We start from the raw sequence: 19,089 nt of genomic DNA, 5'->3' as shown, positions 1-19,089 counted from the left end.
TCAGAGATCATTTGGCACAAGTGGTTAACATTAATTTGATTTCCTGAGAGTCAATTTCCTTTGGCCATAGTAAATAGGCTATTACCTGCTATTGACCTTTACTTTATTAACAATTTTTTTGAAAGACTATATATATATATATTGTTAAAACTGCTAATTTTAAGCCCTTAGTATAAAGACAAAGATTTTTATAATCAAATTGCAGTTGTTAGCGGAGGTTATATTTTAAAAATTAATGCTAAATAAAGACATAATTGAGAGTAAATAAGATGTTGCTTTTTAAATTTAGTCTAAAAGATTTACCCTTCCACTATCATTGATTTGAACTGCCTGCTGCAAAACAAAGCAGAGTAGAAATAAAGCCTAGAGATGAAAATATAAGTCTACGTTAAGAAATCTTGGACTAAAAAGAAGGGGCTATTTATCAGAATATACTAGACCTAAAATCTCAAATATCCTTCAGGCAAGAGTGCACAACTAGTTAGTTGTCTGGATTTACGAAATGCTTAACTCCTGCTTGATGATACCTCTCCCGTACATCTTGTGTCTGACTTTATCTTTGATGGCTGACTCAAACTGAGCAGGAAGAAATTACATCAACATTTGATCATGAAAGCAAAAAGTTTATTCATGTTTGAAACTACATATAACTACCACGAGGAAGACTTTTCAATCCAGGGTGTAATCCAGTTAGAAAGTAACACGAAACGTTTTAATACATTAGAATCACTGCCACAAATTATTTTCATGACTCAATCAGTTTCAGAATCGCATACAATACAAAAGAGAGAAAGAAAGGGCCCCCTGTTACACAGGGCGAAATATACAGTACTGAATACTGAAATCTGTATGCATTACAATTAGTTGTTGGTTTTTGCGTGGATTAGTAACAAGATGAAGAACATTCAAAATGTTTCTCAGTATTTACAACAGTTTTACTGTTTTGTGTTAAATCTAAGACCCAATGTTTCCACTTTAGCTTCTTTAAAAGTTGCAAATGCAACCCTGGTTTTTTTTAAAAGATTACAATGTACATTACATTTCATGAGGGGAAACAAAGGGTTAATTACAAGATGCAAAAAGATAAGAAAGAGACAAACTACAGCGTGAGTATTGTTCAGAGGTAGTAAGTGAGCACTCTAAGCTACAGAACATGTTGAAATTCTATTGGTTTGTATGAGTTCGCATGAGGTAATAAAGCTGTGTTTTGATTGGTGAGATGTATAAATACTCTTTTGCTACACTATATACAACACTCCATATAATGGTGCCTTCCTTGTTTTTGTGGTGGTTGCCAAGAGGATGTAGCAAGTCTTGGCATATCTGTGTGCAGCGCCCAGCTCATACTGTAAAACCCCAGATCTTGGCTTCCGCAAAAATAAGCAAGTATCTTCATCTCTTAGAACAATTTCTGTCCGTTATTGAAATACAGAGAGTAGATGCTGGTGCTCTCTGTTTCCAATCTATTTTAGAAAACAATAGATCACAACAAAAATGTGACGAATAAGGATTCTTCAACACAACCATTGTTAACCGAAATAACTGAACAGCAATGTTTATTCCAACTCTATAAGAGATATGAAAAGATTAAACACAATCAAAGTTTGTAATTCATTTAGGCGTTCCATGGACATAGGCAAGAAGTTAAATTTAGGTGAGGTGTTTCTTTGTGGCTGCTCTTGCTATTGAGGTTAAGCATAGATTGAACTTTTACCCTTAAGGCCAAGTAATTGGCAGCTGCTAGACCATCATTGTTAAAACGGCTGATAATAAATTATGATAAAATAGTTACAGGGCTATAAACAATGCTAAGTCTTGGCCTAATTGGATAAAGTGCTTTTTAACATTGTGTGTTTTGCGTATAAATACAAATGATTATGATACCTTTAAAAAACAGATTTACCAAGTTTTCTAGTAAGACAAGGTTTTACAGTAAAGCTGTAGGTGGTTGGCTACAAAAAAATTCCTCCTTTTTCTCCTGTGACTCTCAATGCACTAATCAAGGCATCTCAGCTCAGGGAAAAAGTGTTGCTGGGAGATTAGTTAGAGGTATCAGAGTGCACACTTCCCGGTCCTTCTGTAGGGGAAGTCACAGAAGATGGAGTAGTTGCGTCCTGCCAGCCTCCATTAGCCTGAAAAGGGAAAAACAATTCAATGGATACAATTGTGCATATTAATTACATCGTGCCATAGACAACAATAGCCTGGAGAGGCTGATGCTTTGGCAACAGAGCTCCAGGAAGGCCTGTTTCTTAAACTCCCTTTGGCTGCAGGATTTGGGAGAGCAAAGGGCAGAGATGCACCATGCAAGAGACACCAAGCGACGTGCCCTGCAGAGAGAGGAAATGCTTCAAGCAAAGAGCAAGTTAGGAATTAGGAGCCTTTTACTGAGGTGATGTGGGAAGGGCAGCTGTAAAAATCATTCACGCTTTAATGAAGGCCGTTGGAGAAGATTTCCCTGAGAGCAACAAACTGAAGCTTCACCCTCCCCCCCCCCCCATTTTAGGCCTGAAAAACCTGCAGCTACTCAGGAATGGAAACTTTCACTCAGCTGATTGTCATTTCATTTCCAAAAGGACCGAATTCCTTTTCGTGCATGTCAGAGCCATTTCCCACCCAAGTGCTACAGGGGTAAATTCAGACGGTCTCCCCGAGTAAAAATATACGAGCAGGAGGGGGAAATGCGCTCTCCCGATCTGGTTTCCAATTATCTATAAACGCAGGCCCTGTTTCAGATGTTGCTCCGTGTCTCCACATGCCGCTGGCCCTCCGCGCATTAGACCTGCATCAGCAATAACAGGACTCAGAAACAAATTTGCCTTATGTCTTGGCCTATCGAGGCAATTGCTGAAATCAATGTCTGATCCCATTGCTGCTGTGGCAGACAGCTTGTCGCTCCATATTTTGATGTCAGTCGGGAAGAGGGCGGCGCAGGCCTGGTGAGTGGGGGATGCTGAGTGGAAGTGACGGGGCTGCCCTGCTTGGCACAGCAAGCATGAGCCATGCAGAGCCTCTCCCCGCGAGCGGCACAGAGTCGCCTTTGCAGGGATTCTTCCCCCACCCCAGTGCCGCCCACAAAGGAAAGGTGAGCTAATGGCCGCAACAACCGGCCTGTGTTCTTCAGGCACTTAGCTTGAACCCATGGCACTGGCCAGTCAGCACCACATGCTCTGAAATTCTACCACGCAAAAGAGCAGTAGATGTCGAATTTCACACAGCGCTCTCTGCCTGCCCGGGTAGTGTTGAAGCTGCAGGTTTTTCACCCCGTCCCTAATAACCAGTCCTTGGGAATTCCCTGCCATGCCGCGTCTCGCTGGATTTGACCTAGAAAGCTCCTCCATCATCCACAAAGAAAGAAAATGCTTTATGGTTCAAACAAGGAGAAACCAATAAATTATTGTCCCTTCTGCAGATGAACAATAACAAAGAGAGAACCTCTTGTCATAACAAACAAGCAAAGGGTTTGGGTGTTTTGTAAAAAACGTGCAATCACATTTGAGCTCAAAGTGTAGCACATGGGTAAAAATATTTCAGCAGCTCCGCTATGGATTCTGAATGCGCAACCAGTTGTTCTGAATGGAAAGGTACCATCACTGCCTCATTTTGTATTTTTCTTTAAGATACGAAAATCTACTTAGAGAAAGAAAAACTCTTGTGCAGATACAAGTCTAAAGATATTCCATCTGAAGTAAACATCATTCCTCTTTTATCCAAATTTATAAACAACAAATGTACAATATTTTTACTCAGCTTGGCAGCTGGAGAAGAGGTTGTCAGCAAGCATTCTTTTTTTCAAATAAATTAATCCTTACTCTGGTGGTTTGAGATTATGCACTGTATTATACAACAGCGCCTTATCAGGCCTCATCAGCGAAGATGGAATTCATGTCTGTAAAATGCTGCAGGCAATCACAGTTTCATATTTTATCATGTTGATAAGGATATCGCAAATTCTCTGAAGCATTTCAAAACACTTAAATGAAAAAGGAGAAATGCAACTAAAAGGCTTTTTATATGGTTTGTTGTGGGTTATTATGAGTTATTTATAAACCCAAAAAGAAAAAATTGACATTTGAAATGTAAAAGATTTGAGTATTTAATGGTACTTTTTCCCCCTTTATAATTGAATGTCTTCAATCACATTTTAAATCATTAATATTTACTCTCCAAGCAAGCGGAAACCCTAAAAAAGGGGGAAATCTCCGGTTCTCACCCTTGCTGCAGTAGTCACATTTTGTTTCTTCATTTCCTCACGATCGCCTCTTTTCTGCAGGCTCGCGGCTATTCCTCGCCAGTCTAGAGGCTAATCTACAGTCATTCCCTACAATGGGTAGCATTAACCGAGGAGGTGCGCATGGGTGGGGAGAAAGATTTGCTTGCGCACAGATGAGCTCTCTCTGCTACGGTAACGCCTGTGGGAGTGACGGAAAATGCCAGCCTCCTCTTCAGATCGGTTTTGAAAATTTCATTTTAAAAATCTAAACAGCTAGATAAAAATGGAGCATGTTGGACAGGTAGAGCTGACCTGGTTTCCAAAAGAGTCGCCCCCGAGATGGGGCGGTTGCCCTGGAGTTCTGCTTGTCCGTGCACCTGTCTGGATGGGGCGTGGGGTAGCTGCGTGCTGTTCTACAGGCACAGTGTGCCAAGCGCAGGGTCGCCTCCAGTGAGCTGCTGAGCACCCTCATCCCACTTATTTCAGGGGAAGTTTGGGGCGCACAGCAGCTCCCACTCTCGTCTGGTCAGTCCTTTCTGTGCTCTGGTAACAGGGCCAAACGCATTTCTGGGTCCCCCAAAACACAGTGGGGGGGGCATAGGACCCCCGAACAGGCTAACGGTCCGATAAAGCGATCTGCCGAGACCTGATGGCAGACAGTAAACACATTGCACAGAATGGCCCTCTCGAGTCTCCAGGGGACTCAAATCATGAACGTAGGCAGCTAAGTCACGTTCCTTTCACTTGTATCTCGTCTATAAAACTGCAAACTGCTTCTTCTCGCATCTGAGACGAGGGGCTACACAAAGGGCTGTTTTGTCCCCCTCCCCCCCAAATAAGCCGTACAAACAAAAGCTCTTGCAAAGTAATGAATACAGGTATTAATGGCTGCATTTACCTGACACCGTGCTTATGGCTCTCCAAACTACTGTTCCCAAGGGTACTCACATTTAAATTATGTGGACTGTACAGTGAATTTCCTCCCAAGCCATCACTGTATCCTCCCGTCTGATTGATAACATGACGCAGGGTATCCACCTTTAAGTAAGAGGAAACAAAATTCATCATTCCACATCTATTAAAACATCATCACTTACAATAGGCAACATTCTGAGTTATGTGCGCCAAAAGGGTTAGGCATCTTCCACGGAAGACAAATTTATCAATCAAGAATGACTGGCAGAATTTCAACAACCCCTTGCATGTTAAAGCCCATACATCTTTGTTTCTCACACCAGCCTAACGATAACCTCCTCAGAGCAATGCACCTGGTAAGTCCATCTTAAGTCCCTGCAGCAAACTGGTGTACATATCTCTACATATGTATGTGTCTGCACGTATGCAGGGATATGTACAGACATATCTACCGTGAATGAAATAGGGGGTTAGCGCTGTCAGAATCGATTGGAACAGCGTTTGAGAATGAAACATTCTTTAATAGCTCAGTTAGAGAAGTGCTGACATTTCTTTTCAAAAGGCCTTTATCCCAAAAACAAAACAAAGATGTGTTTGGTTGGTTGGTTTTTTTTGTTGTTTTGGGGGTTTTTTTAAGCAAATTGGTAGAATTTACAGTTCTCCGAAAGTCAGATGCACCCAGTCCCACTCCATGAGCTCAAGCCAGAGCCGAATGCATTCACAAAGCTCAACGTGTCAATCAGAACCAATCATTCTCTCCCCTTGGTTTGCTAGCGCCGACGCTAGGAGAATCACAGGCCACATTGAGGAATACGCAGCCTCCGCTCTGCAGGGAGGCACCGAGGATTTACTAGAGCCAGAGTAAGATGGAATTTTTAGCCCAATCCCTACCCTGCTAGAAAGGCCCTAGTTTTGGGGCATTTCTCCTACCTGTGATTGCACATTGGCTCCGACTTGGGACCCCTGGTAAGAATCCCCATTCAGACTCTGCATGTTCATGAACATGTCCCCAGAATTTGGGAGGTTAAAAGAACCAGAAGAACCTGGAAAGGAAAGAGTTAAGTGGCTGAATAACAGAGAGCTACACAAACGTCACCCCAAAGCCCTCACGGCAGGGGGAGATGAAGAAGAAAAGGAAACAAGGAGGAAAGGTGGGTGCATAACAGAGGATAAGTGTCATGACCTAGAACAAAGGCGAATCACCCGGGACAGGACGCTAGACTGGGAGACCCGTGGCTACGGGTAGCAGGGAGCAGCCATTGAGCCTTGGAGAACCCCTTTGGATGGCACCTCAAACGGAATCGAGCCGCAAGATCCAGGCCTCTGCCTACGTCTGTGCCCACAAACTCTGTTTTGCTCCCACTCTTCCATCGCATTAGCTGTCATGGCAGCAATTCCCCAGGGAGCCACGGGAAAGCAGCGCGGCCCGGAGACCAGTTCGCTCTCTGGTAGGAGATACGGAAACCGAGGGCTTTTCTCTGCTGGGATTCCGTACCACTGGGGGCTCCTATGAACCACTCGGAGAAAGAGACTTTCCCAGTGTGTTTAATGTCTCCTCGGAAAGGAACTGGCTGGTCATTGCTAATTCAGTTGCTTTTTTGCCATGCCGGTAGGAAATCTCTTGCCCCCACTTACTCACTTTCTTTCCACAGAGAATGTTTCCATATTACATTTTTTAAAGCATTCTCTGTAGTTACGTTACAGCAAAACTTTAGCTGTAACTTAGCATCAGAGACCTCTTTGGTGGAGACTTTGCTTTCTGGCCCTCAGCCCCAACCTCACTCCTACCCCTCACTGACTCCTAGTGAAGTGCTTGTCTGCAGCAGTGGTTCTCAACCAGGGATGCGCATAACGCTAGGGACCGGCAGAGGCATTCCAGGGGCCCAGCAACTCGTCTCCCTGTGTCCCTAGTTTTACAACAGGCTACACAAAAAGCACCTGCACAGTCAGCACAAACTAACCAGACAGCGACTGGGCTGCACTGCTCCAGAGGCTACACGCAGAACTTTAAAGTACAATGTTTACATTCTAATTTCTGTATTTTAGAATGAAATGGTGAAAACGAGAAAGGCAGCAGTTTTCCAGTTACAGGGCGTGTGACACTCCTGTATTTTTATGCCTCACTGTGTAAGCAAGCAGTTTGCAAGGGAGGTGAAACTTGGGGAGATACAAGACAAATCAGATTCCTGAAAGGGGAACAGTAGTTGGGAAAGGCTGAAAGCTACTGCTTTCCAGTATGCAGACAACTCATTAGTAAGACATTTCTAAGGCCATCTCTTCACTAAGTGGAAGATGGATGCTGCTGCTGCGAGCAATCTTCCGGAATTTGATTTAGCAGGTCTAGTTAAGACTTGCTAAATCAAACCCAGAGGGCCACTCTGTCAGCATCCAGTACTCCTGCGTTTGGGAACAGTGGGGAAACTTGAAACAAGGTATGTCCACTCCAGCTACGTAATGAATGCAGCTAGAGTTGTGTATCTTCATTCAACCTTCCCCTTTAGTGTAGACCTATTCTAAAAGGCCTTGAATGAACAGGTGATGATAGAACCCTAATGCAAACATATCCCCTTAGATGTATGTTTTATGTACAATATTAATTCATTTCAAACATCCCAGCATTTAAAGTCCAATTAGTGTGCAGCAAAATGTAAATATTCCCCTCTACACCATTTCTTTCATAACAGCACTTAGAGCCTTTGACTCTGCGTGGAAGAGCCATGGGGCTCTGCCTGACGACTCCTTCAATTGGGGGCAAAAAAACCAGTTGAAACAGCTCCAGACAAAGAAACCTGCCAAAAGACTGACTCTGGCACCGCCGTGTGCGCTGTGCGGATTAGGGTGCTATGTTGCTATGATTCTGACAGGACTTGTGGGGCTGGGAAAAGTGCTTAGCATTGGCCCGACTTCCTTCCCGCTGATGTCCACTGCGGTTTTACCACTCAAGTCCATGCTACGTTCTTACGGGATGCAGGATAACGTCTCATGCCCTGGCTTCTAGGGGTGTTCCATTGCGTTCAATCAACTAATCGGCTACTTGATGGAATTTGCATCAACTAGCCGATGAGTCGATAAGCGGGGGAAACTGCGGAGCTGCAGTGGGGTTAGCTGCCAGCCCAGGGAGCTAACCCTGCTGAGGCTCTGCCTTTTAAATGTATTAAGAGCCAGCAGGCATGAGCCAGGACAGCTGATTCCCAGCTCGCCCCCAGTCTCCTTCCTCCCTACCGCTGTTCTTTAGCCTTTTAAAAAGCACAAGCGCAGCGAGGGGGACCGGGCGTGAGCCAAGAATCACCTGATTCCCGGCTTGCGCCCGGTCCCCGCTGCGCCTCTGCCTCTCCTGCCCCCCGCAGAGATGGTGCTGGTGAGGAACTGGTTTTTAAGCCAGCTCTCCCCACAGCATCAGCTCCTGCTCCCCCGCCCCCTCTCGCTGTCTCTCTCTGGTAGTGGCAGCAAGGGGGGGTGACCAGTCATGTCTCTAGTTGCTTACATTCCTACTGGCTACTAAGTCTGGCTGAGGAATACTGAAACATCCTGAACCAAACTAAATCCACTGCCAATTCAGAGCCATTTTCCTCCCCACGTGGCTTTCCAGGAGGCTATGACTGACTGGGCCAGGTGAATGAAAACGCTGCTGGTACGTACCAGAGTTTGGTGTAGTGGGGGAGTTTGTCTGGTTATTCTGGACAGCTGCTGCCACGGCGTGCGCTGCAGTCACAGCTGTTTTTGCAGCATAAAGATTGGCTTCTTCCTGAAACTTCCCTATATTCTTCTTGTACCTGATTCTCTTATTGCCAAACCAGTTGGACACCTGTTGGGAGGGGAAAAAGGGAAAAACTGTCAAGTTCTCCGACGTGTTTGACGGGAAGTCATGTGATTGCTGCCGAATGTCGAGTTTGAGTCCAACACACACACCACCCAGAACCTTCAGTCTAATATCTGCTGGGTCCTCAGAGTAATTCAGCAATAATCAAAGATCAGTTGAATATCATTAGAGATACGAGCAGGCCAGACTGATACACAAGGGGTTACTCTTGTGACAACATTCGTCGTGGAGTTTGCTGTGCAGGTAGCATGGTTTTGCCTACTGTTAATCACAAGGCATTTGTCAAACGCATGAACACGAGAACCCAAAAGCCACCGAAGGGAGGTAAAGGTAACAGCTGATTAAGTGAAAGACAGAGAGAGTTGGAAACAAATGCAATTGTTCTTTATTTTTGGGCTGGAACAACCTTGGCAGTCCTACGGTTGGAATCGTGTTTGGTCTGCTGAAAATGAAAGGAACAATATAAATCAACAATGGATGAAAAGTTGCTTTGTCATCTGCCTTTGAAGATACTGCATGGATGCCAAGAGGACTGATAAGGCGCTAACTATCAACCAGGCAAAGGTCATGGCTGGAGCACGGCGAAATCATACCAACTTTTCTCATTTCAAGCCATAGAATAAAGTTCTTAATTAATAACCCCAGTTAATTACATATGTGGCCTACAGTGCCATCAAGACAATTCTGTTTGCACCGTGTTCGTGCCAAGACGCTCCGCGACACAACTCGAAACGGAAATGGGTCTGTAACAATGCACAGCTCAAGTCTGCAAGATCACATGGCAGCCGCTGGCGGGGCACTGCCATTTCCAACGGGAACATTCAGTTGCTGGACCTGACCCCTTGTGCCCATGGGGTTCTCTGCAGACCCCTTGAGCTATGGGACTCCCCAGTTACAGGCAAACAAGCCAGCACGGCCTGGCGATTAGAAACCACGTTCAGGCGCTGCATTTCGCAGAGGCTCGTTCTGACACCAGTGCCCAGCGGTGCAGGGTGAAGTCAGGGCCCGGGACATAGTGGGACACAGTGCCTGCCCAAACAGAGGAGGCAGGCGAAGGGTGGGAGCAAGGGACACATTACTATAGCCCCATTGTACAGAGGGGGGCCTGGGCACAGAGACATCAGGCCACCCCAGCAGGAAGTAGAAAGCAGGGGGTTGAATTAGGGTCTCTTTCCACTTAGTCTGCTACCACGGGGGGGGGGGGGGGAGGGGCGGGCACTGCCTTCCCAAACTGCCTCACCTGCCCTGCCCATGCCCCACCGGATCCCCCAGGCCCTCCTCCAGCCCGCTCTCGCGCTGGGCCCCCGGCCAGCCTAGGGCTGCCCTGTGCCTCCCGGCTCTCCTCTCTGGCGCTGCTCTCCGGGGGCAGAGGGGGATGAGCCCCGTTGCCAGCCGTCTGTCCAGGGCTCTGACGTTGCTGCTCGCCGGCTCCGACGCTCCAGAGAGCCAGCGGAGGCTCTGGCTGTGCTCTCCCAGGTGGGGCTGCTATCCTGCGGCAGGAGGCAACGGCCATATTGTTGGAGGGTCGGGCAGTGGCCAGCAGCAACCACAAGGGCTGTGTCTACACTGGCATGAATTTCCGGAAATGCTTAAAACAGAATAGTTTTTGTTATAAGTTTTTCCGGAAAAGGAGCGTCTACATTGGCAGGCTGCTTTTCCGGAAAAGCCCTTTTTCCGTAAAAGCGTCTGTGGCCAATGTAGACGCGCTTTTCTGGAAAAGAGCCCCGGTCACCATTTTCGCGATCGGGGCTTTTTTCCAGAAAAGACTACTGGGCTGTCTACACTGGCCCTTTTCTGGAACAGTGTTCCGGAATAAGGACTTATGCCCGAGCGGGAGCAGAATCGTTTTTCCGGAATAGCGGCTGATTTTGTACAGTAGAGCGTCGTTGCTTTTCCGGAAATTCAAGGGCCAGTGTAGACAGCTCGCAGCTTATTCCGGAAAAGCGGCTGATTTTCCGGAATAAGTGGCCCAGTGTAGACACAGCCAAGGTGTTTGGGGGGGAACGGCTGGGCTTTGGTGGACAAAGGGTGTGGCCTTAGGCAGAAGGGACAGGCTGAAGGCTAGCCTCCCCAAGCCATGGGGTCAGCCACACCCATGTCTGCTACCGTAACCACTAGCCCAACCTCCTCCTTTGCCTTGTGCGGAAAGCCAGGCTAGTCACAGCCTGTGGCAATTCCACTGCTGGGCGCTGTCCACAGCCAAGCCTGCTCGGAAGTGCCGGTACATCCGGCAGCTGCCGGGAGGCCTGTGCACAGCGCGCTTTGTGGTCCCAGTCCAAGAGAAAGATGCTCAAAACCCACCCGGCTGAAGTCACAGGAACTGGCTCTCAGAACGGAAGAGATTCCCCACCTGGGAACAAGAGTTTTTGGCCCTTTTAGCGATGACGTCAGAAAACATCAGCTACTGAAAACAGAGAAATGGACCAATTTTCCACTGCAGGCCAAGGCTGCGTCTCTGCAGAATGAACCCTGGGAGGGCGGAGCTGGCGTTGCGTGACCGACACAGGACCTAGCCAGCCAGGAAGGCCATTTTGCACCTGCGCATGTTTAGTGGTCTCTGCTGTGTCCCTGGATGCCTTCTCCTGCCCGCCTCTCCGTCAGCCAACGGGCTGCATCCGGGTCAGGTTATTCTTCCCATTTGCTTGCTAGGGGCCCACTGTCCAGAGTCAACACCTCTGAAATCAAGGGGAGTTTTTTAACTGCCCTTGGAGCAGTGCCCTAGACTTCTAACTGCTGTTTCCATGGGACCAGATATGGAGTCATGGCCATCAGCTGATGCTGCACTTGCTTTTCTTTGCTTGTCTTTAAATGATCACATGGAACATCTCTTGACACAGAGGAAATCACACCTCAGGAGCCTTGCACAGAGCTATCCCTCTCATGAAAATAAACCCAAGTCACCGGGAACCGTACATCTGCCTAGAACGCTGCCTGATATAGATACACGTGGCTACGGCTATTCAGTTTCAAATGACAACATATGTAGCAAACAGAGCACTGCTCTTTCATATAGTCTGATACGGCAACCCGGTTATGCGGAGGAGATAAAAATGCCAAAATTATATAGCATACAGCAGGAATTTATGATAATTAATGAAAAGCCTCCAGCTTTAAATGTAATAAGGAAGGTGTACCCTATGCTTTTTTTCCCCTGGACAATTCTCCATTGTATCCTGCATATTGCACTTAATATTACCCTGTCAGTCAGGGAAGCAATAATACATTAATGAAACCCAGCAAATAATTATTGTAGACAATCAGATTACGGCTTTATTAACGGTTTCATAATTGCGGAATCTCTGTACATCAATGGTATTGTCCGAGGAGGGGTAAGAACCCTCTGTTTATGCACACCTCTGGACCAATCAAACAACAGCCATCACTAATAAAGGTTTATTTAATTCTCACAGTAAAATTTTAATATCGCCAACAGCCTGGGGAAGCGTCAGTGAGTGGATTTGCTTGACATCAATTCGTTTCCATTCTGCTAGTCCCAATACTTCTTAATCTTTAATATCAAGGCAATTAAAATTAATGGCCACTCATCCAAAGCCACTGTGGGCAGTGTTTCCTTGACATCAATTGTTTGATGGGATTACCTAGAGGTTAAACTAACAAGCAAGGTTTAATTGGAAGCAATGAAAGGAGCAGCGATCATACGTTATGTTTAACCTGCGTACCACATCGAAATGAATGTCTCAAAAACATTACACTATTTCTGAAATTAACATCTGCCGAAGGTTGGGGCTTCGCTGGTCACCACAGGACAAGTCTGTTTCTTTGGATGCTAAACATCAGAATTCGCATCTATATCCCAGTAACCCTCCCTCCCCCGGCCAGGCTAGTTTCCAAAACACCCTTCCTCGCATAGATTTGCAGTTGAGCTCCGGGAGCGTCGGACGCTTGCAGCCTACAGACGCCAGGCGACCAATGTCTCGGCCACGGGTGGGCAGACAGACGTGTGGACGAGCCAACGTGGGGAGCAGGGGGCAGAGAGAGTGAATGCGAGAGGCTCGGAGTCCGTCGATAACAGGGCCCCGCTCCCACGCTTTTCGTTTGCTGCTGTGATTTGTTTCCAGGCCCTGGACTCGGCCAGGGCCCTGGGCAATGTGTGTGAGGGGGACTTGGTTCCGGGCCCCGTAGAAGGGGCGGGATACCCAGACCCTTTAAAATGGCTGGGTCCCGGGGCAACTTCCCCCTTGCTTCCGCTGCCCTCCGTCAGCATCCCTGGTCAGGGCCTTGGTCCTGGAGGGTGCGACCCAGGAACTGAAGGCAGGAGAGGCCAGGCCAGGCCAGGCCTATATCAGCCAGGCTTCCGGCTGGCCCGATGGCGCTCGTGTTTGTCAGCTGTGCTGTGCCCAGGGCTCCCTGGGAGCGGCTCCACCACAGCCCCCGCCGCAATCAGCTTTGTCTCTTCCCCTTGGCTCAGTGACTAGCTGCCCCCCACCCCAGGGGAAGTGCATGTGACACGGGCGACACCCGCCCAGGGTCCCTCCTGACTGCAGTGGGACTGGCTTTTCATGGCGCCCTGGGCTGCTTTTCACCCCCGCTGGGGCAGGGGCTGCGCTCCGGGAGCAGGCGGAAAATGCTGATCTGCAGCTGAGCCCTTGGCGGTTGGCAGCAGGCGCGGCAGAGGCTGGGCAGCACCAGAAACCCAGCCAGCGGCAGCTGGAAGCCGAGTCCAGCACCGACCCAGAGCCCCGGGGCAGCCTCGGCTGGAACCAGCCTGCTGCAGAAGGCTGCCTTGGGGAATCGCAGCCAGCTGCGGCTGCGGCACTCCCCAGCCCGGGACTCTGCCCGCTGGGCCCCCAGGCTCTCCTGGGTCAGTGGGGCCAGGGCTGTGCAGGGGCTCTCCCAGCGCTGCGGGTGTGGCGGTTCGCGCCTCTGAGCTACAGCGTCAGGCTCTCCGCAGGCCCCAGCAGGCGACTCTGCCTTGTGGCGCCTGGTTCGGGGGTTGAGCGTCTCTTGACTCACATCAAGGTGAGAACCTGGCGTTGGGCTGAGAGCCTGACGTAATCCCGTGAGTCCAGGAGCCGGGGCTTGGCTGGGCCCCAATACGGCCCCGATGCCGTCGCGCTGGCTCAGCCTCTCTGAAGGAGGGGGAGGCACGTCCAAAGCAGCAGGCACCTGCTCCGGGAAACGTCAGGCCAAGAGGCCCCGGAAGGCCAGTGAGTCGCCGACCCAGGTCCGTGCGACTGGGAGCGGAGGGAAGTTTGAACACCCTGGATCTGTGCGGCGGCACCAGGGGGGAGGATCCCGTCGCAGGAGGAAATGGTTCCAGGGGATTTCCCAGCCAGTGGGACCAATAAAAGTTCCCCATTCGCTGCCACACCGAACACAGACGCCGTGTGGCCGGGGGGTCTGTTCGTAGGGGGGGCCCCCAGCGCTGGGCTGCCCACGAGGCAGGGAGCTCAGCAAACATTTCAGGTGAAGACGAACGAGCCTTTCGTCCGAGCTGAGGAGGCAGCTGAGCCTCAAATCGGGAGTTTCCATCCTGCTCCTCGGGAAGGGGGGCCTAGGGGAGGGTTCCTTCCTGATGCTGCTGAGACGGGGGGACAATGATTTTGACAGGGGAGCCACTTCACGGATTTCGGCCGTGGCCGTGGGCCCCCCAAGGGGCGGGGCCTCAGGAGGAAGGCGGCTGTTCCTCTAGATGCAGCCCCCCCCGGCGGGGAAGGCCACCTCGTGTGCCCCCCTGCGGGCCGGGGGTGAGGGGACCGTGAGAAGTCCGTAGGGCGGGGGCGGGGCGGCTCCGGCCCACAGACCCAATTGTGCCTACGTCTGTGCTAAGATGTTCCTGGCCACCACGACTGCCCTCTTCACCCTCTCAGAGCCTGGGAGTGCCCTGGAATGGGGGCTGCCCACAGAGACTTCGCCTGGAAGGGCTGGAGGGATGGCACATTGTGCCCCCCCCGCTACGGCTCGGCAGCGCGACAGCCTCCATTGCCAGCTTGAGCCGTGGCCGGGTGGCCCTGGGACGGGCAGGATTGAATGGTACCAGGCAGAGACCAGCCCCCAGGAAACCTCTGCTGACCATGGGCTGCTCAGCACGTCCCCTCTTCCCCCTTCAGAGCTGCAAAGTGGGGGGGCTGCAGAATCCCCCCCATGGCAGCCTGGGAAAGCCGTGTGGCTGATCACACACCAGCCTGCCCTCCAGCCTGCGCCACTGGCCTGCTGCATGCCTCAGTTTCCCCAACTCAAAAATGGCCATACTGGTGCTGGACCCAATGAAGGGCTCGATGCCACCATGCGAGAGTGAAGCAATCACCAAGCAACCGCCAGCCTTGAGGCACAGGGTGCACGTCTCGCACGGCGAGCTCGCACGTGCCTGGCCAAGGGCCAGCAGAGAAGTGGTACCCATGGAAAAACACATGCTCGCAGGCTGGGGTGCCCGGGGGGCTGGCGAAGCAGCAGGTTGGGAAACCTAACACCTCCTGGCTCTCCAGACTTCACAGTCTTCCCAAACAGTTGCAAGTTGTCTCAGACAGAAGGGGCTTAGCAGCACATTTTTCATTAAAACAAACTCTCTTCACATAAAAAAAACCCCAATGAACATCTTTCTCCTCCTGATCATGGAAGGCCAATTAATTAATTGGGCTTAATTGTATATTGCATTTCAAACAATACTATTGTACTTATTTATCATGTTAATTACAATGTTAAATAAAAGAGACAATCAATTATTACTTAAATCGTCGGGGTGCATAACTGCTGGATTTGGCGCGACGCGGGCTGGCCTGCTCGTTGCATGGGACGAGTCATTCCTGAAATTAGTGAACGGAGCATTTATGCACCACCAGCCACGGGATATTTTCCATTGTGTTTCCACGGGCTCGTTGGCAGTTCCCACGTCGTGTGCTGTGACTAATTACAGGTAACGGATTATGCGATTTTGAAATGGGATGCGGAGTATTTATGCGGCATGATTAACAGTTCCATACCTCTACTTCTAGAAACTTTTTTTCATAATCACCATTTTATATACATTTATTTGCATCCGATTTGAAGGCTGTGATGAAGAGCCCATCAATCCCTGGCTCTTAATTTTAATGTGCTTGCCAAAAATAAAATAAAATATACTCAACATCCTTTTAAACAGAATGCAGAAGCTGGCCTTCGCGTCCTTTCTATTTACATCGATTGCTTCTTATTTTAAAGATACATTCTTGTCAAGCGCATTTTTCTTTTGTTTGAAGCCATAAAAAATGTGACTGCCATAATCCACTGACATGCTTTCAGCAATGACGATGCCTTTCCTACCCTGCGCCTGATAGACGGATAGCTGCTCGTGACACCTGAAAGAGGCTCATCTGCAAAAGTACAGCACATCAGCCTTCCAGCCGGAGGAGACAGTTTATCTCCCCCGAACATGTGCTGATCGGATAGTTCTAAATTGCAGCCGACGCGGATCCCCTTTGCTAAATGACCTTCCCTGCACTCTGAAAAATGAAATTGCATTAGGTGTTCGCCTTCGTGGCTTGTCTCCGTGTGTTTCTTCCCAGATCTGGTCTACATATTATCTTACACACTGATATCGGACCTGAACCCATTTACCTCCCATCTGCACCCACATGCATCGGGGAGCTTAACCCATTTTCTCTGCAGCTGAAGGAAGCTTCACCAGCAGCATGCTTTACAACTGCGATGGGCAATAATTTTGAAGGGAGGGGCCACTCCAAGATTTTGGTAAGTGGGCAAGGGTGGCACTTTTCCATGGAGGGTGCAAGGTCTGATATCGGAGCTGTTCTGCCTTTAGATTGTTAGACCCAAACATTGCAATGCTCAGAACTCAGCGCCGTGGTAAGTGTCATGGAGACACCACATGGGCTAAGCTGTGCTCAAGATCCAGCCAGGCTCCCTGCTGAGCTAGAGAAGCAACTGATGTCTGACAGTATGAAACATCCAGCAGACAGACCTACAGAGCCCCGCGAATCCGCGGAGATCCGCTTTATCTCCACGGGGATCCGCATCCATAGCTGTGGCTTTATATCCGCGGAGATCCGCTTTATATCCACAGGGATCCACATCCGTGGCTGTGGCTTTATACCTGCAGGGATCCGCATCCATGGCTGTGGCTAACCACAGCTCATTTTTGCGGCTTTGGGTGCAGATGCAGATACAAATTTTGTATCTGCGCAGGGCTCTACAGCCTTAGCCGCATACTCTAGGCTACCACATCTGGGGGCTACGTATCCGTCTCTATGTTTTATTTTACACGGGATTATGTTAGATCTTATCAAAAAACCTTTCCCCATGAAAAGCATGAAAAAGAAAAGAAATCAAATCCGTTGACAGAGCCAGTCAGGTACGGGCTTCCCAAGTGGCGCTCCCCATTTCCTTTGGGTTTGGGACAAGAGCATGAGCCAGACTAGCCCTTCACCAGCCGGGGGGCTCCAGGCTTTTCAAACCCACTTCCCTTGTTCTGGGCACGGTAGCTCTTCCTCTGCCACACGCAGCTCTCAGCTCGTCAGCAAATCTGCAACCCCAATTCTTTTCCCATTTGTTTCTCCTTTCCCATCCCCTCTCTTTCTCTGCTGTTGATTTGGAACCTGGGCCCCTTACACTCCACTCATCGGAAGAAGTGGCTTCTGCCCACGAAAGCTCACGATCCCATCTCCATGTTCTGTTGGTCTCTACGGTGCTGCAGGACCATTCGCTGTTTTTAACCCCAATGTCTTTCTCTGCCTCTAGTCTGCCAACAGAGCTGAAGGAACCCTGAGGATTAGTAGGAACAGCCTCTGAATCGTGATGATCGACAGCCGTCACTCCTCTTACTGCACACGTCACTGCCTTCTGCTCATGGGCCCCACTGCACACCCCTGGCCGCACACAGCAGCACCTTGCGGGCGGAGAAGCCAGCAGGGCGGAGGCTCAGAGAACAATGATGGGGAACTGAGAACCTGACACGTCTTCCTACAGACACCTCCAGGGTGACGCCTTCCTTCATTTAGGAAGCTTTCCGAGCACACAGGGCAACCACAGCGAGTTCTGGCTCATTTTCACACCTGATCAGAAATGGTGGAGTGACACGTCTGTTGCTTCCTTACCCTAGTAGCTGTATCTTGCCCTACACACCAACATCTACTGCCCCGCTCAATGTGCCTGATGCACACTCTAAAGCGACTGTGTGCTAGGGGGAGGGGGTTGAATAAAGACACACCGGGATTGAGAACTGGATTCCCTTTGGCCTTATTTATGATGTAATGTCATTGTCTGTGCCTTGGATTTCTTCTGCTGTATCCAAAGTCAATTGCGGACGACTACTCAATGTAGAGTTGGGTGTCTTTTCTAAACCAGGTTCCTACTTAAATCTACCAGAAAGCCACAGCTCCACCTGGAAACCAAATCTCAAATTGTGTCTTAATTATAAAGCTGATCCAGAGGTTATGTCGCTAATAACGCCAAGTCCAGAGCTGCCATCATTAATACTTAACACATGCACCTCAGGCATTGCGCCTTTCCATTTATAATGACTTGAAATATTGATAAGCAGAGCTGATTGGAGCTAGAGGGAGCTGGCATCTCAGCTTCACTGGCAGGAGACAGACTCGCTGTAAAATGGAGAAACTAGCGTCACACTCCCTCTCTGGAGAGCCAAGCCCCAGCCTTCCCCAAAACACAGGGCCCAGCCCTGCTGAGGGAGGGTTCTGGTGCTTGACCGAACGTACAGGTCCTAGAAATGCCTGGCGTCACTTTTCCTCTTGGAGTGGCGGGTGCGCAAAAGGAAAGTAAGGCCCCTGCGGGACAGTGTGCGGGGCTGGACAGTCCTGGCCGGAGACCAGCTGGGAGCGGCTACATGGGCAGGAAGCCGCGTCCACACACGGCAGACGGGCTTGTGTCTGGTTCTGAGGCAGGCGGCTCTCCTTCTGCTTCACTATTTCATTGCAGTGACGTTGCCGATACGCCGCCGGATTGAGAGAAGAGAATCGTTTTGTCTAAGAGGCTTTGCTGCAATGCAGCAATAATTGTCACTGTACTGTTGTAGAAACGGTGGAGTCTGATTGGGTTACAGAAAACACTTCTCAAAGGCTTCAGCCAATCAGAGACAAGCTGATCCATAAAACTACCTATAGATTTGTCAATACACTGGCCTTGCGCTGAATGAATGTTACGTTTCAGTGAATGGCGGGCTGGCAGCGGG

The 19,089-nt window shown here is 49.3% G+C and overlaps 1 protein-coding gene across 5 annotated transcripts in view; it reads right to left on the bottom strand.

The window, feature by feature from the left end:
- Nucleotides 1-602: 602 nt before the first annotated feature.
- PBX3 (PBX homeobox 3) overlaps nucleotides 603-19,089 on the bottom strand; it is a 165,211-nt gene continuing 146,724 nt past the window's right edge. For 4 of the 5 annotated variants that reach the window (XM_006116915.4, XM_006116917.4, XM_006116916.4 and 1 more), the window contains 4 exons: nucleotides 8,768-8,933; nucleotides 6,059-6,171; nucleotides 5,162-5,251; nucleotides 603-2,132 (listed from right to left, as the gene is read on the bottom strand). In XM_006116915.4, coding sequence (XP_006116977.2) covers nucleotides 2,040-2,132; nucleotides 5,162-5,251; nucleotides 6,059-6,171; nucleotides 8,768-8,933 — 462 coding nt within the window. In that variant the 3' untranslated portion in view covers nucleotides 603-2,039. The remainder of the gene's footprint in view (nucleotides 2,133-5,161; nucleotides 5,252-6,058; nucleotides 6,172-8,767; nucleotides 8,934-19,089) is intronic. The other variant, XM_006116919.4, reaches the window with a different exon arrangement.

The sequence above is a fragment of the Pelodiscus sinensis genome, chromosome 22 (assembly GCF_049634645.1).
Source record: "Pelodiscus sinensis isolate JC-2024 chromosome 22, ASM4963464v1, whole genome shotgun sequence".
Taxonomy (NCBI): Eukaryota; Metazoa; Chordata; order Testudines; family Trionychidae; genus Pelodiscus; species Pelodiscus sinensis.
Note: the sequence above shows the minus strand (reverse complement) of the source record. Positions and strands in the feature narration are given on the sequence as shown.